This window comes from Pelodiscus sinensis, chromosome 10 (assembly GCF_049634645.1).
Source record: "Pelodiscus sinensis isolate JC-2024 chromosome 10, ASM4963464v1, whole genome shotgun sequence".
Classification (NCBI taxonomy): Eukaryota; Metazoa; Chordata; order Testudines; family Trionychidae; genus Pelodiscus; species Pelodiscus sinensis.
Window position 1 is genome coordinate 38,614,921 of NC_134720.1, and position 17,900 is coordinate 38,632,820.

The 17,900-nt window shown below is 44.7% G+C and overlaps 2 protein-coding genes across 12 annotated transcripts in view; one reads left to right on the forward strand and one right to left on the reverse strand.

Moving 5' to 3' along the window:
• Positions 1-4,769, reverse strand: part of LRRC31 (leucine rich repeat containing 31) — a 185,007-nt gene extending 180,238 nt beyond the window's left edge. For 7 of the 10 annotated variants that reach the window (XM_075937913.1, XM_075937909.1, XM_075937916.1 and 4 more), the window contains exon 1: positions 4,048-4,190. The gene's annotated coding sequence lies outside the window, so the exon portion shown is untranslated. Of the gene's footprint in view, positions 1-4,047; positions 4,192-4,642 lie in introns of those variants that run through there. The other 3 variants (XM_025184519.2, XM_075937914.1, XM_075937904.1) reach the window with 3 other exon arrangements.
• On the forward strand, positions 4,205-17,825 carry GPR160 (G protein-coupled receptor 160). Of its 2 annotated transcripts, none has more exons than XM_075937930.1 (2): positions 4,205-4,406; positions 15,618-17,825. In XM_075937930.1, exon 2 carries the CDS (start codon positions 15,672-15,674, stop codon positions 16,677-16,679), a length of 1,008 nt encoding a protein of 335 aa, XP_075794045.1. In that variant the 5' UTR covers positions 4,205-4,406; positions 15,618-15,671; the 3' UTR covers positions 16,680-17,825. The 2 variants fall into 2 exon arrangements, with proteins under 2 accessions (XP_075794045.1, XP_006122924.1); XM_006122862.4 differs by lacking the exon at positions 4,205-4,406 and adding an exon at positions 4,745-4,881.
• The last annotated feature ends 75 nt before the right edge of the window (positions 17,826-17,900 follow it).

Here is a 17,900-nt window from a genome sequence, read left to right on the forward strand (position 1 = left end):
TGTTTCTGATAATAAATTCAAGATGCACAGCTACCTAAATTGAGCAATTACAGGATGGTATTGCTTCATCACAGGAAACTGCTGGTGTGGTTCTGAGGAACTATAGAGAACTGCCAAGGATTGGCCAGTTTAAATAATCCCCATTTCATTAAAATAAAAATGGCCGCCATGCTGTGCCGACAATCAGCTGATCCAGCACAGCACGGCAGTCTAGATGCGGATCGGTTGACAAGGGAAGCCTTTGTCAACCGTTCCCTTATGCCTTGTGAAACAAGGTTTACAGGAGCGGTTGACAAAGGCTTCCCTTGTCGACCGATCCGTGGCTAGACTGCCACGCTGTGCCGGATCAGCTGATTGTCGGCACAGCACAGTGGCCATTTTTATTTTAATGAAGCAGGGATTATTTAGATCCCCACTTCATTGACTATGTTGGGTAAACTAGTTTACATGGCTCCGTCGACGAAGCCATGTAGTCTAGACATACTCCTTGGCTACGTCTACACTGGCCCCTCTTCCGTAAGGGGCATGTAAATTTCAGCAGTCGTCGTAGGGAAATCCGCGGGGGATTTAAATATCCCCCGCGGCATTTAAATAAACATGGCCGCCGCTTTTTTCCGGCTTTTAAAAAAGCCGGAAAAGAGCGTCTAGACTGGCCCCGATCCTCCGGAAAAAGCGCCCTTTTCCGGAGGGTCTTATTTAAATCCCCCGCGGATTTCCCTACGACGACTGCTGAAATTTACATGCCCCTTACGGAAGAGGGGCCAGTGTAGACGTAGCCCTTATGCTGAAAACTAGGAAAGAGGCAATGGGATTGGAACTGCTATACTGGCCTTCGGTCTCCTGGTGATTTACCCCCACACTACTTAGATCAGCTTCTTTGCTTGCACTGTTAGTGCAAAATCCTGGCACTGGTCCCGTAAGCAGTATTTTTAGCTTCATCTTTTTCATTCTATAGATCAATTTATAAAATAAACCTCCTGGACCACCATCCCCACCTCTCACTGTCTGGGTTTCAACATATTTCACTGTCAGCTGCTAGCAAGTTGCAGCAATTTGCAGTGTAATCTAAGGGTTACTGTAACACAGTAGGAACAAGTATCCACACTCATCTGGAATTATCTTCTCCATCAACAGTTTCTGGAAAACGAGTATAACAGTGCACTAAACATTCAAACCTCCAACAATATAATTTCAAAATAAAACATGTATATGCCATATTCCAAACTTTAGAATCCCCAGAACCTGAGCCTGTAAATTGCTGATTTCTCTTTAAGTTGACTATTCAGCCCCATGACTGTTTCCTATCCTGCTGGTTTCCAACCTTTTACTTAGCCGATCTCCCAACTACATTTTATCTCTTATTGTGACCCAGTCAGGGTCCGAATTCATGATGGTGGTCCAAAAATCACAGATCAGCATTCTTTGCCTCCTTTTGCTCCTCACCCAGATGAGGATCATTCACCACCCACAACACCACCTTGTGCTCTACCACTGCAACTCAAACCTAGTCCTGCATAGAGGGGTGGCCCCTGTATGTGCAGCTAGGGGGGAATGAGTTCATCCCATAGCAGCACTCACTCAAGGGGGCCCATCTGCCTCTGTCATCACAGAGGAGTAGAGGTGTACCCCAATGCTTCAAGTCACAGTAAATGGAATGGGAGTAGAACCCAGCCCTCAGGACTGGAATCACTGCTTTGGGGTTCATGCAGGGAAGGCTTAGTGTTCAACCCTCATCCCCTCCCAGGTTCTCTCCTCCTCACTGTACCTCCTGCCTAAAGTCTTCTGCAACCCACTGGTGGGTTAGAACCAATGGTTTGGGAAACACTGCGCTAGGCCAGGGGCTCACAAACGTCATTCCTCTCTGACTCCAAAAATTACTACACAAGCCCGGAGGGTAGACTGAAGCTTGAGCCTACCCTAGGTATGCCCGGGGTATGGGGGGGAGCAAAGCATAAGCTTTTGCTCCACTGTTCTGGGTAGGGATTAGGGATATTAGCAGGTAATAGAATAGTCGAGTAACTGCATGAATTCTTAGTGGTTAGTCGACTATTCTATAGTCACTGGTGGCAGGTCTGGCAGCCAGTGTGCTCTGGCCCCGCTCCTGGAAAGCTACCTGCCACGCAGTGCTGCTGCCTCTGTATCAGGGACAACAGCATGGGTGGCAGGCAAGAGCTGGTCCATGAGAGGAGCCAGTTTAAAAACCAGCTCCCCTCACGTACTGGCTGCTAGCTGCCCCACACTGATACAGTGTGATACCTCTCATACAGAAGCAGAAGCACAAGCTGGCAGCAGCTCCTGTCTGTGGGGGTCCGATTCCCCGTGGACAGAGGCTGCTGGGAGTGAAGCGGGGGAGGCTGCTGGAGGAGGCGATTCCCGCAGTAGCGCCTGTCTGTGGGGGGTCCGAGCTCCCCATAGATAGAGGGCTGTGGACAGATAGCCAGAGCCCGCCATGGGTAGAGGCTGCTTCTGCAAAACAGCCTCTCCTCACCCCCTTCCCATGCTGCTACCTCTCATAGAGGCAGCAGTACGGCAGGTGTGGGGGAGGCAGGTGGCACCGCAGAGCCAGTGCTGGGGGAACCAGCTTTTAAGATGGTTCCCCCAAGAACCTGCTCCTGCTTCCTGATACAGAGACAGCTTGGGGGGGGGGGAGAATGTGAGTAGTCGATGACATTAATTGATAAACCTAGGATTATTGGTTAATCATCTAATCAACTGCCCGTTGACATCCCTTATATGAGTGCAAATGGTTAAACAGTGATGCTTACTGGTTATGGTTAGCCCTCATCCTGGCCAAGCTGGAGCGGCCCCTTGCCCACCTCTGTTGAAGAGGTTAACTGGTTAAACGTATTGTTTAACCTGTTAAATGGGATTTTACATCCGTAGTTATAAGTGGGAAGAGGGATCTAAACCAAACACCAAGGGCTTTACTTGGGGAGGAGAGGCTGAGTTGTGAGCACTACCTCTAAGGGATGAAGTCCTTGGGCTTTTGGCCCCAGACGGTGGGGGACTCAGGCTTCAACACTGACCCTAGGCAATGAGGCTTGGTCTTTGGCCTCTGGCCCCAGCAAGTCTAAAACCAGCTACGGTGAACTGTGTTAAAACAGGGTCCTGACCCACTTCGGGGTCTCCTGCCACACTTTGAAAACCGCTGCCTTGGGCAGTAGTTAGGTGTGCTTGGCTCATCTCTCTCACTGAGGCAGCAGAAGTGCAGTCCCCAGCCACTAACTTCAATCTACACAATAATACTTCCATCAGGCTCCCTTTATGATCTTCTCCTCCTAGTACGTGCCCCTCCATGTAACCCCAACAATGGCTTAGGGCAGAGGTGGGGAACTTAAGACGGGGGGGGGCAGATGCAGCCCCCACCTTGTCTGGATCTGTCCCTCAGGGCTCCCCCCCCGCCCCCCGCCCCGGGGAGCCCATGTTTGTGCTCCAGACCCTCCCCCCTTCCAGCATCGCCTGCAGGGCTGGAACACACAAAATCTACTAGCCAGGGCCCTCTGCTGTGCAAGGGGAATGTGGAGAATGGCTTTCTCCTTCTCACTGAGGGGCCACTTCAGTGGGTTGGGTTTTTTTTTGTTTGTTTGTTTCACTTGTGTGCGGCCTGCGACTGATTTTTCTGTGGGTCAGCGGCTCCCGACCCAAAAATGGTTCCCCACCCCTGGCTAGAAGTCTCCCCCAAAGGACAACCTCTGCCACCGCTCCAACTCCCAAGGAGCCTGGCGGAGCGGGGTCTACCCGGCAAGGGTGGTTAAGCACCTGCACAGGTTAAGCTGGGGGGGGGGGGGGGACTGCGATCGCTGGAGCTCCTAGGAGCAGGCTGGACAACCCCAGGCCGGTCCCACATGGCCAGGACTCCCTGACTAGAATCAGGACAATCCCAAGCCCCGCGCTCCGACCTTTGGCGCTCGCTGCCCCTCTCTGCAGACGTGCCCTGTCGGAGGAACCGGGGGGCGTGTGTTCCCGACGCGGGGCCTTGCACTGAGGAGGGGAGCGAGCAAACCGTCTTCCCGCCCCGCCTCAGCGCCTCAGCCCGCCAGACTCTACCTCGCGGGGAGCGGCGGGCCTCGTCGCCTCCCCCGGGTGCAGGTCGCCGTAGGGGCCGGCCACGCCCTGGGGCGAGGCGAGGGGCCCCGCGGTGCGGCTACACCCTGTTCCCGTCAGACAGCGGCGGCTCGGCGGGGCCCGCCCCGCGCCAGGCAGGGCAGAGCTGCGAGCGCGGCTCCGCACCAAGTCCCCTCCCTGCCCGTCCCGCTTCCCTGGGCGGAGCTCGCTGGGGAAACAGCCAGGAGCCCCCGCGTAGCCAGAGCTGCACGAGGCAGCCCGACTCGGGAGCGCCAGGGCCGGGGCGCAGCAAGCCACTGTCCCCGGGCAGCCAGGCGAGGAGGCAGCGCCCGCAGCTGCAGGTGGGTTTGGCTCCGGCTCCTCAGAGCTCAGCCAGCCGGGGCATCGCTGTGCAAAGGGGGGAGGGGAGGTTCTTCCCCACCGCTAAAGCTCCCCCGGGCACGAACCGCTTGCCCGACTGCATCCCTGCTCGGGCCGGGAGACCCCTGAAACCCTCCCTCCCCGGCCGCGGGAGAGAGTCTCCCCGAGACCCAACTCATCCACCGGTGGAGCGGCGCCCCTCGGACCAAGAACCCACCTTGCTTCTGGAGACTTTGCTCTCATCTGCTGGGAAATAGGGGTTCGAGGGCGCTGCAGCACCCCAGGTTTGGGGGCCCATAACTTCACTGCTGGCCGTTCGTCCGAGGGGCTCAGCTGCTCTCTGCAGAGTGGCTGCTGGCCCCATTGCTGCCCGGGTCCTAACTGCCGGAATAGGAATGCAGTGTGTTGCTACAGGGGCCGCTCCCAGCTGTGGCCCCAGCCTGCGTGCAAACAGAGGTAAATGGGCGGGGAGTGGGGAGAAAGACGCAGCTCAGCACCTTACCCTAAACATTTTCCCAGTGCCACTGTGCTGCTGGGGGAGATACCCTCTCCCAAACTCACCAGCCCTGGCCAGCTTTTTCCTTTCCTCTGTCCCCATACAGTAGGTCTCAGTACATCTGGGCTACTCTAGACTGGCATGATTTTCCGGAAATGCTTTTAACGGAAAAGTTTTCCGTTAAAAGCATTTTCGTAAAAGAGCGTCTAGATTGGCACGGACGCTTTTCCGCAACAGCACTTTTTGCAGAAAAGCATCCATGCCAATCTAGATGCACTTTTCCGCAAAAAAGCCCCGATCGCCATTTTCGCAATCGGGGCTTTTTTGCGGAAAACAAATCTGAGCTATCTACACTGGCCCTTTTGCGCAGAAGTTTTGCGCAAAAGGACTTTTGCCTGAACGGGAGCAGCATAGTATTTCCGCAAGCACTGATTTCTTACAATAGGGAGTCAGTGCTTTTGCGGAAATTCAAGCGGCCAGTGTAGACAGCTGGCAAGTTTTTCCAGAAAAGCAGCTGATTTTCCAGAAAAACTGGCCAGTCTAGACACAGCCCTGTTGTCTGGTTCCTCTCCACTTGCAGAACTCAACTTCCTGCTGCAAGATAAATTCCCTCTCTCTGCCCTGAACTTCTTTTCACTCTCTTGGGAGAAGCCCCTTACCCTTCCTGCCTCTACACCTCAATTCACCCACTATGAGAGAGGGCTCTTACTCCTTCATACAACTCTAGCCCAGCCTTCAGGTCGGGGAGATGCCACCTTTTCTCCAGTCCCCAATTCCCCACTGTGCATGATGTCCCCTAGCTCCCTAGTCTCCCCCCAAATCTCAACTCAGTCCTTGTGGGAGTTGCCTACTGCCCCTTCTCATCACATCATCCCAACTCTCTTCTCTAAGAAAAGTGGAAGGAGGGCTCTCCAATCACCCCTGACTTGACGAAAGCAGCCTTGTGAGCCTGTCAGCCCCCAACTGAGATGATGTGCACAGAGACAGGTGCAGCCTGGAAAAGTGAAGCATTGCAGGGTTGGAAGGAAAACAATGGCACAAGGCAGAGAACAAAACCCTGACCAACACTGAAGTTTGTGGTGTCTCTGGGAACTGAAAGTTCAAGTTTAGTTCAGATAGGGTGCCAGCTGACTCAGAGCAGGAACACATTGTATGTATAAAGTCCCATAAAATGTTTGTGTCTCAGATCTGAGCTCCAGATTCTAGAACTCAAGTGTTATGCTGAAAGCAGACAAATCCTGCACTTTCCAGTCTGGGCTCCTTATAATACAGATTGTGCCTTCTGGTAAACTCTTTATTTTAGAATTGCAGATCCTTTGCCCCTGTTCATTATCATCTAGCTGTACTTTCAGATACAGCCAATTTATTTTGTTATTTAAGGGACACCTAGCTTTAAAGATCACAATTAGATTTTTTACCCATTTTATTTATAATGCTCTAATTATTAAAACAATTTTATAAATATTAATTTATTTTTCACCACTTCCGATGCTCTTTCGTGCTTGCACTTCAGCACAGACATGCAAATAGATTTGTCACTTCACCTACTGTTTCCAGGCTAGATTGAGGACCTGAGTGCCAGCAGAAAATTTACTATCATGACTTTTTTATTTTAGGACTTGTAAAATACATAATCTTCTTTGGTAGCATACACTTCAGGGGACTATTTGTTAATACTGAATTTAAAATGAAACAGTTCTAGTGTTATTTTGAAAAAGATTACTACAAAACCTAAATAGTCACAGAAAGGTAGCTGTGTTAGTCTGATCTTGGTAAAACAAAAAAAGTCATGTAGCACTTTAAAGACTAACAAAATAGTTTATTAGGTGATGAGCTTTTGTGATCTGAAGAAGTGGGTCTGCCCCCCGAAAGCTCATCACCTAATAAATTGTTTTGGTAGTCTTTAAAGTGCTACATGACTGCTGCTTTTTTTTTTTTTTTTAAACAAAACCTAAAGTTTGGTTGGTCCAAGACTACAACAATAGCCAGGTTGGATTCATACTATGAATTAGAATGATGCTGTAACCTTGTCATCTGACCTAGTTCTATTTGTATTGTAGTATAGATGGGGCTTCAGAACACTATGGAGAGATGGCAAGACAAGCTCTTTGCCTTTGGGCTGACTTTGAGAGAGAGAGGCAGATAAAGACAAGGAAACATACTATTGTTTCTAACTTCCCTGTAACATTTTTTTTTCTTTTAATGCTGATTCTTACCCTCCTCCGTCCAAATGTAGATGCATATTACCTGGTAAACTCAGATCTAATTCACCGCCTGTTCAGCTCCACCTATGATAACGCTAGTGGTAGGTTTAGTTGTGTGCAAAAATGCCTCAAACCCGTAGGCCTCAAACCCGTTGATTCTACAGTTTGTGCTTTTGCAGAATTACAGCTACAAAGCTTGCTTGTGTAGATGCAGCCCTGAAAACTCAGGTGACTATCCCTGCAATATAAAAGCATTGTTTTGCACTTGTGCATCTATGCTGGACTACATTTTATAGATAGTTGGTAATTCCATCACCTATGATTTCTAAGGCTACGGCTACACTGCCATTTTTTTGCAGAGGATATGCAAATCGCACTTGCATTTGCAAATCTTCTTCCAATTTTTTGGCGGAAGAGGTTTTGCCAATAAAAAGCCCCATGTAGAGAAGGCCATTTGTCAGAAAAAAAAAACCCTCTTTTGCAAGATCCCTTATTCCTCAAATCAAGGTCAATAGCATCTTGCGAGAGAGGGTTTTTTTCCGACAAATGGCCCTCTCTGCATGGGGCTTTTTATCGGCAAAACGTCTTCCGCAAAAAGAATCGGAAGAAGATATGCAAATGTGAACACGATTTGCATATCCACTGCCGCAAAAAAAGGCAGTGTAGCCATTGTTATATACAGGGTTTCTTTTATACTGTCTGAACATAGGGTTACCAGGTGTCCGGTATTTTCCCAGACAGTCCAGTATTTTTCCTCCTGTCTGGTAAAAAAAAATTCAAAAAATACCGGACACCTAAAATGTCCAGTATTTTCTGGGTTTTTTTCCCTGCCAGGAGGCGAAAATACCAGATACCTGGCAACTGGGCCCAGCCCCTGGACTCATCCACCAGGCTCCCCTGGATGCCCTCCCACTCACTTCCCCTACCCTCACCCCCGCCCCACTTACCTGGTTCTGCAGGGGCATGTCTTGTGGCTGGAACAGGAAAAAAAAATTGCCACTGGCAAAAAAAAACCTCTTCTTAAAGGGGTCATGCTGATTTTTTATTTTTTTTTGCTTAACTACTGTCAGGGTCCATTTTTGTTGCTTAACAACTTTGGTCTCCCCCTCCCCCTTTTTTTTCTTCACCAGAATTTTTTTCTTGATTTTTTTTTTTGGGGGGGGTGGAGGGGACAGGAGGAGAGATGTTCGATATTTTTTATTAAACCATCTGGCAACCCTATATGAACAAAATATGCAATGGTACACCTGGATTTTACTCCCAGGTCTAGTGTTGATTTTATATGGTCAGTCACTTATTTATGCATTGGTTACTTTATTCATTTTTTTTCTCTAAACGTGTCTCTGATGCAGAATTATAATACAGTGATGAGTTATAATACAGTAAGATTTTTTTGAACTGTTTGGAAAACAAACCGTTACGACTACATGAATTGAATTTCACCCCACAGTGAACCTTTTAGGCCTTTTGAAAATAGTGGTTTATAATAGAAGTGCTGACAACTACCAACTGGATAGCTGAAAAGGACAGCTATGTTTGGGGTGGGGATATGGGAAAAATTGTCTCTTGTAATATTGTTCTCTCTGGTAATATTGTTCAGGAGTTAATACCACTAACTCCTTGATGTGGGTTGACCTCTCACGTTGTTAGCAGGTGGGAAAACTGATGTATGAAGAATAGTATACTAATTATTTTTATCCATTCACATATACTTTAAATTGTTTATATTGAATATGATTGCTGTTCTTTTCCTACACAATTGCTCCTGTCTGTACACTAATACAGAGTAAAATCTTGCTTGATGTGTACTTTTGAAATGTGGGCCATTTTGCACCAAGTAAATTGAGTTAGTCAAAAGCAGAAGGAGCAGTACAAAGGAAGCTAAAGATGTTGTCAGATGAGAGTAGAAAAGACATGAAAAAGTTCATTAGGTGGAGTTGTACATTACTTCAGATAACATGAACTGCAGTCGAAAAAGCTCTTATATTAAAAGTGGCCAAACTGGAAGAAATTGGTATGGATTGTACCTCCCTATTCCAATGGTCCTGAACGAGGGAATTTGCCAGACTGGGAGAGGGAGTCACTTGGGAGAAGAGGCAGGGTAGCTGTGTAGCCCTGCAGCTGGCGGCCAGAAGCACAGCTCTCTGGGAATGCACTGAGCCCCATGGCCAGCAGGCTGCAAAAACACTCAGTTCTATTTCTATTTCAATCAATTGCTAAGACAAACGTGTTTAGATTTATGAGAGATAATGCTTCCTGCTTCTTATTTACAATATCACTTGAAAGCAGGGATATGAATGTGTACCCGTTTACACGATTAATCAAGGAGTTTGGATTCATTGGTTAATCTTCACCTGCTCTTTACCCCCCTCCCCACCCCCTGTGTAGACATGTAACTACTGTAAATTTGAGCAGTTACATTTTCACAAAAATAAATGCCTTTTAACATTGTTATCTGAAAGTGATGAAACACGGCATTGTTATACAGTAAAACTCCAATAGTCTGGCACTCTTGATAGTCCGGCTTCAAAATGGCAAGAGCCTAGTGAGTGAGCTTTAGCAAAAAAAAGGGGCACAAGGTAACAGCGGCAGCAGCTGAACTGAGCAAAAAGGGTAAAAAAGGCTTAAAAAACCCTAAAATATTACAGTATACTGTATACAGTATGTATAATAAAAAGGGTTAAGAACACTTTATATACAGTATATAATGTATACAGTATATATATATATATAAGCAGCTTATAGTACCTCCTGACAGTCCAGCATATCTGATAATCCAGCACTACCTAGGTCCCATAGGTTCTGGATTATCGGAAGTTTTCTGTAGAAGGTGTTGCAAGATATTTGTGCCAAATATGCTAAACATTCATATGCCCCAGCATGCTTCGACTTGTACATTGTACTTTGCACAGTGCAAATGTTTGAAATAAAAACAATATGAAGTGAATACTGTACACTTTGTATGCTGGGTTGTACCTGAAATCAATGTATTGGATAATGTAGAAAAATATAAATTTAAATCGGCATTCTATTGTTTAACAGTGCAATTAAAACTGATTAATTGCAATTTTTTAATCTTATGATTAGTTGAGACTTAAAATCATTTGACAGCCTTAGTAATAAACGTTTTTTGAAAATCAGGACAGTTATATTTAGTTGCCTGAGCATGGCTTTAGAGCAGTGGTTCTCAAAGTGTGGTCCGTGGACCACTAATGGTCTGTGACCACCTTGCAAGTGGGCTGCAGGCTTGGGACCATCCCCCAGCAGAAGGGAACTTCTGCTGGTGCTCCAGCCCCGCACCTTTCTGTGAGGTTGGAGCACCAGTCCCTCATGAGCTGCATTGTGGGGGAAGGAAATGGCTCCACACACTCCCCTTTCCCTTAGCAGGGGGAATGGTAGTGCAGGAAACCACTCACCTGGAAGCTTTCCCTATTGTTCCCATTGGCTGGAATCACATCTCTCTCATGCCCAAATCCTGTACTGCCATCCTTATTCCTCCCAGACCCTTGCACCCTCAGCCCTCTCCTGCACTCAACCTCCTACCCAGACCTTGCACACCCATCCCCTCCAATCATCCTTTATCATATGTGGCTAGCTGGTGGGCCACAGAAAGATCTGAACTGAACGTGGTGGGCCACAGGCCAAAAAGTTTGAGAACCATTGTTTTAGAGCAGAGCAGAGCTACTCAGCCTGCAGTGCATGCAGTTTGGGTTTACATGGGGCTCAACACGTGGCCTGCAGGTAGGAGCCAAAACAAAAAAGTAGTCAGTATAATGGCCTTCTGTTGATATGTGTTTTAGTAGTTAAATTCCTGGACTGATATTGCTCATTAAAAGCGTTGTCATATGGGTGAAAATTGGGTAAATATTGCATTTTATTAATATCAGCAGAACTGACTTACATGAGGCCTGTGTGTTGTGTACTCTTGCCTTAATCTTTGTATTCATGCCTGTCAGTGTGAAAGAAGCTATTTGCATATATATGCAGCCACACTTAAACTGTGGCTCTCAGCATGTGCTGTGAGTATCATTGTGGCCCCTGAGGCTTCCAAAGTTGAGTAGCCCTGCTTTAGAGCATAACTTTAAGCAGTCATCATTGAACATTTTTATCAGATGGTCAAAATTTTCAATAGGACCCTCCCTCTTCTAATTTTGTGTGTGCAATTCTGAAAACACTAACTTGTATGCACCACTGACTATATTTGCACTCCCAAACAACATTTGTAGGTGATTACACAAATAAAATTAGGAGTTACTGTTAAATGGGACCTTTATTTTTTTCCTTATTTAACAGCTTTTCAGTTAATCTTTAAAGTACAGGCAGTCCCCGGGTTACGTACAAGATAGGGACTGTAGGTTTGTTCTTAAGTTGAATCTGTATGTAAGTCGGAACTGGCGTCCAGATTCAGCCGCTGCTGAAACTGACTGCCAGTTCTGACTTACATACAGAATCAACTTAAGAACCCCAGGCGTCCCCAAGTCAGCTGCTGCTGAAACTGATCAGCAGCTGATTCCAGGAAGCCCGGGGCAGAGCAACTCTGCCTCGGGCTTCCTGTAGTCAGCGCTGGTCAGTTTCAGCAGAAGCTGACTTGGGGACGCCTGGGGCAGAGCAGCTGGGGTGCTGCCAGGTGGGTCCAGTAGCGCCCAGAGCGGCACTGCGGGACCAACCGGCAGCGCCCCAGCTGCTCTGCCACAGGCGTCTGGAGAAAAGCCTAGTCTGCGGGGGGGGGGGGGGGGCGTACTAGCTGCGCCCCACCCCCCCCACCCCAGCAGACCAGGAAGACGCGGGCGGCGGACCGAGACGCACCGCGGTCCCGCCACCTGGGTCCTCCGCGGCTTTGCTCCCCGTCTCCCTGGTCTGCCAGGGAGATGAGGAGCAAAGCCTCTGAGGACGCCAGCAGCGGGACAGCCGCGGGGCGTCTGGGCTGTCCCACTGCCGGCTTCCCCGAGGCTTTGGAAAGCCTCGGGGAAGCCGGCAGCTGCCCGGGCCCCCCCGCGGCTTTGCTCCGCGTCTTCCTGGTCTGCAGACCAGGGAGACGCAGAGAAAGCCCCCGAGTACACGGGCGGCAGGACCGCGAGGTCCCGCAGTCCGTGTCCTCCGGGACAGCCCCGTTCGTAACTGCGGATCCGACGTAACTGCGGATCCGCGTAAGTCAGGGACTGCCTGTAGTTTCATTGCTGTTTGATTATATGTGGAAAGATCTGTCCAAGTGTAACCAGGTTAAATGTGTCCTGAACTTAACAATATGCTTGCAAATGTACGTTTGTTTTAAAAGTTTTAATATAAATGTGTGCATAGTATATAGAAAAGCTTAGAGCCACCTTCTATCCTAAGGTTGTATATCCACTAGCTATCATTGAAGTGGGAGATATAATTACAACTACAAATAATCTGGTCTTCTCTTCCCATTCAAAATGGTTCTTAAATTACACCCAGTTCACAAACATTCTCTATTTATGTAAAATGGTAACACATGTGGATGGAGACTTATATACAAATAAATGAGACATAAGAAAGAAAGGAAGAATAAATCTTTATTTACCTTAATGGTGGTAGCATAAATTATGGGATTTTCCCCTGTAGTAGTTAATACCACTACCCTAAACAGGATGAATACTTGCAACTCTCTTTCACTGGAAGCAGGTGGAAGTACTGACAACAGGATGAGTATATAAAAGAGGAACAGAAAACTTCAACCAAAATCTTGGCATGTAATGAGCTTGTCAGCTCCTCTGAAAAAAAAATTGGACAATAACTTTAACTTGTAAAAAACAGAATGTTGGAAATAGAAGTTGGTCTGTAGCAGAGGAAAAAAAATAAGTAAAACAGAAATCTGAGGGAAGAATTGAGGATAAGGAAGAGAGAAGGATAAAGTGTATGGAAAGAGACATGAAAATGCCTAGGTCTGATAATATGAAATGATATTAACATGATTAAGTGTTATATTTGCAGTATAATAGAGACAACAAAGATGTTATTTCTGTAAAAATGCAAACTGATCATTCTTCCCAAATGGAAAGACAATTTATGCTCTCTCAGAGCAGCTATGGACCATACCATACTTTCAAGAAACAGAAGGCTCTTCAGTAATGATGGTACAGTATTTAAAAGCAACCTATTGCAGTTTAGTAATTCAGGATTAAGTTATAAGAATGCAAATTACAGTAACTAAAAACATGACAAATTAATGAGATGCTATATAGGATGGAGAATGAAGTGAGATTCTTGACAATTGGAAGAATATAAAACAAAACAATCTTAGAGTGGTATTTGATTACTATATAAAAGCCAAGAGATATATTTAGAGGTGTGCTTAACTATGGAATTGGAGACATACACGCTAAGGAAATAGAACCATTGTGTTTAAAGGCCAAATCCTATTTATCTTCTTCGAGTGAGTATTATTGAAGCTAATGGAACTAAAAGGTTCAATTCAAATGTAACGGAAATCAGTGGGTGTTGAATTGAAACCTCAATCACATGAGTAAGGCAAACAGGATATGGCACTAGTACATATCCATCTTCACAGACTCAGTTTAACATTGGAAGATGCCTGTTTTCAAAATGATCACACCCTCTTACTGTTGCCAATAGAGTTGCCAGGTGTCTGGTATTAACCCGGACAGTCCGGTATTTTCGCCTCCTGTCGGGTAAAAAAAATTCAGAAAATACCGGACACCTAAAATGTCCGGTATTTTTGGATTTTTTTCCCTGGCCAGGAGGCAAAAATACTGGACACCTGGCAACCCTAGTGCTCGGGCCTAGCCCCAGGCGTCTCCCACACCTCACCGGGCTCCGACACCTCTGGATTCCATGCTTACCTGGTTCCTCAGAGAATCTAACTTCTGGCTTGAACAAGAACACAAAATGGCTGCCAGCAAAAAGGCCTTTTTGCTGGCAGCCATTTGTGTTCTTGTTCAAGGGGAAGCAATGCCTTCCCTGGGTCTTAGTGCTCAATTTCTTTATCCCCTGTTCCTATCCCTATTCTAACTATACGCTCACTCTAAAAGGGGCCATGCTGATTTATTATTTATTTTCTGCTTAATAAGTCCTCTTCTCTTTTGCTCAACAACTTTGGTCTCCCCCCCCCCCCTTTTTTCCCCCTCAACAGAATTTTTTCCCCGGTGTTTTTTTTTTGGGAGGGCGGGAGAGGGAGTGTTTGGTATTTTTGGTTCAACCATCTGGCAACCCTAGTTGCCAACAGAAGTTAAAAACAATATTCCCTCAATGCAATGGTGGGCCTTGTCACCCTTGAGGGCAGTTGGTGGCTTTAGTTGCCTCGTGAACAAAAGGAGGAAAAGGCTGCCATTTTGAAAGAAGGCAATTCTTTGTAGAATTTTCTATAATGAAATATTATTTCCATCTCTGCTGAGGGAGAAGCTTAAGAATAATGTCAACAAGTTCATTCTCCACAAAATTCTTCAAAGGTAACCAACACAAAAAATTTGAATTTTAATATTTGAAGTGTCATGCTCTGTTCTGAAACTATTAGACACAAGAAGTCTGACACCCAATGCTAATTTTAAAGGACTCACTTTAGATTATGTAACAATCAAGTTAATGGATTTACTTATAAATTCTCAGAAAATTATATATTCAAAATACTGTAATTTAGGGAAAGATATGCTCTATTCTTCATCTGTAACGAAGTAGTTGAACATTTGCTGAAAATGCAAAACTTAATTTCATCTAAACTACAACTAGCACTTCCATTCTACATATTCCTCTATGCACGAGGACCTAAGAGTGTTCTAGACTGGGGCTACAGCAATCTGCAAGACTGCCTCCAAAGATCAGGAGCTAGCTAGCTGCTCCTGGAGAAACTGACCTAAAGCAGTCCACACCCAATTGTCTCCAAGGGGCAGGCAGAAGAGAAAGTGAGCAAGCAGACATTACCCACAGGGTTGTAATGGTTTCTCTGTAGAAGGCTGGGTAAAGGGGGGGTGGAGGGGAGAGAGCCAGGTGGCAAGCCCTAATGCATTTGCTCTTACTCGCTTTTCTAAACAAACAGATAAGGACAGTTGCTCTTACCACATCTAGGTTCTCTAAAAAAAAATACAGAGGAAAGCAAAATGACTTCTTCCAGGGGACAGCATAAGCACGAGGACATTACCATGCCAATGTAGGTTTAATTTAAGCTTTATACACAAAGACTTGTGAATATTAAAGTAGTAGTTTTATAATTGCTCGACTGACCAGGAAGTCACGATCATATGCCGTGTTGGAGACACGAGATTTTGAGATTACATAGATCTCTCCAGATCTGGGAAATATATTCAAAGCATCACATCTGAATACAAGGTGGAACAGATTGTTTAGCGTAAGCCAATAACACATTTCAAGTGACCACTGAAAATTAAGTGGCTTGTAATATTCTCTCCCCTCACTCCTCCCCCCCCCCCCCGGGTCATAAAGAGGAAGTTATAATTGGTAGGAGAGTTACAATAATAATTGGTTAATATACTTAAGACTGTCATTAATTCTCTTTTCAGGTATGAACCACTGGGTACTGTCAAATTTATTTTGATGGCTCTTAGCCTTGAAGAATGGCTGCCATGTATTATGAAAATTGTTCCCTTCAATACTACAGTGAACTCAATCAACCTCTTGAAGCTAGCTATATACTGCTCCTGCTTATGCTTGCAAAAGTATCCCTCAATCTCTTCATGTTGGGAGTTGGAAGACAAGATATAAAACAGCATTTTATGGGATATTTCTGTATTTCACTGGCACTCCTTGACTTCACACATCTGATGAATATAGCTTTCATCTCCTATTTTGAGGACTTTGCACTTTGGGGAATGAGATTTACCAAGTACCATATTTGTCTATTCAGTCAGATAATTTCCTTTATGTATGGCATCATGCATTATCCAGTTTGTCTTTTGTGTTTTCTGGATTATTACATGACTATAGCTCAAAACTCGAAGCCTGCTAACATAGGTCAAAGATTGTTTTATATACTTGTTGTGGTTTTTATATGGATTTCAGTCCTCTTTTATGTCCTGAAAGTTCCAGCTGTTTCTGCAGAATTAGAAATACAGAACCACTTTTTTACATGCCCTCTCTATATCAGTGTTCAGAGCTACTGGCTGTCATTAGCTATCCTGTTTGTCATATGTGTGGCTCTTGTAATTTGTTGGTCAGAAATAATAACTATGGTGAGGACTGTCCGGATTATTTCCTTTACAAGTGAGACTGTTTTAATCTTTTCATCTGCATCTGACTGCTATTGCACTGTCTGTAAAAAGCAGCTTTTGACAAGACTACTCATCTGTTTTCTTGGCACATGGGCACCTTTCGTTTTCCTTCAGATGATCATCTTATTACTTGATGCTCAGATTCCAGCCTATATGGAGATGAATGTCCCCTGGCTGTACTTCATAAACAGCTTTCTTATTGCAACAACATACTGGTTTAGGTGTCATGATATTCAGTTGACAGAGAGGACATGGTCTGCAGATCCATTTGTCAGCTGGAAATTCTGTTTCATCCCATTTAACAATCAAAATACAGAGCAAGCTGAAAATCCAGTTCCAGTAATCATCTGTTAATGAACTGCTGTGCGAAAGGATTGCAAATAAATGCTACTGTGTATCAGAGATGTCTGACTATGCTATTTTGCTGTCCTCTGTGAACACATGCAAATGGCTTATACAAGGAAATTCCTGAAACTACAATATGAAAAAAAATTCATCACAATTCTTCAATATATAATGCAATAATCCAATATAACAGGAAATACTGCACTTTTTTTTTCCAAATTAGACTTCAAACAAAAGTGGGTGTTCAAAACACAAAATATTTTAATAGAATGTGTTATATTTTGAAACTATAGTTGAAAACTCTGGGTAAATGAAAGTGTTCAATACGTATGTAAAAAAAAACCTGCCTGGCTTTAACATTAAATGCTAACAAACAAGACTGAGGTTCTTTAAAATACAGTAGCTCTGATGCATGAACTTCCATATAATAAAGAGAAAAATAAAATCTTTACCTTAAGACCTCTATAGATACGGACAAGCATTATTTACTGTCAGAAGTTTTAGCTTTAAATACAGCTTTGTAATTTCAGTTCTAAAAAAGTTTAACTATTTACTATTTAAAATTACAGTGTCCCCTTTTTCCTCAAGGAAAGAGAAACTGTAAAATGAATTAATATAAAACTCTTGCTACTTTTGATCTCCCAAAATATCATGTAAACAATGTTTAAAACTGTCCACAAAGGAAAAGTGGATGAAGTACTTTTTACTGGATCAACTTCTTTTGGTGAGAGAGAGCTCTTGGTTCTAAAGCTTGTCTCTCTCCCCAACAGAAGATGGTCCAATAAAATATTACCTCACTCACCTAATCTCTCTAATATTCTGGGACTGACATGACTACACCTTCATTACATATTTAAAAAGAGACACTAGTAAGACACACAATTACCAGGAGTAAAATTAAGCGTGACAGTTGAAAGCTTTTTGTAAGCAGGAAAGGTAATTTACACAACATACAGTTTGCACTGTAGAAGCAAGTATTATCTGTATTTCATCCTTTCCCGTCTATATTTAGATTACAGTAATTTTACCAGTAACGTCAGAATGCAGGGGCTTTTCTTACTATGCAAATAAATGTAAAAATTTAATGTCAAAGGTTATCTTGTTTTCCATATGTTATTTGGTACAAATAAATTAAACTGTGGATAGTATTAAAAATGTGAAAGAATGACTTACTAAATTACTCAGGGTAGGTGTAAAAGATCTGCATATCTATAGAAAGAATTAATGGAT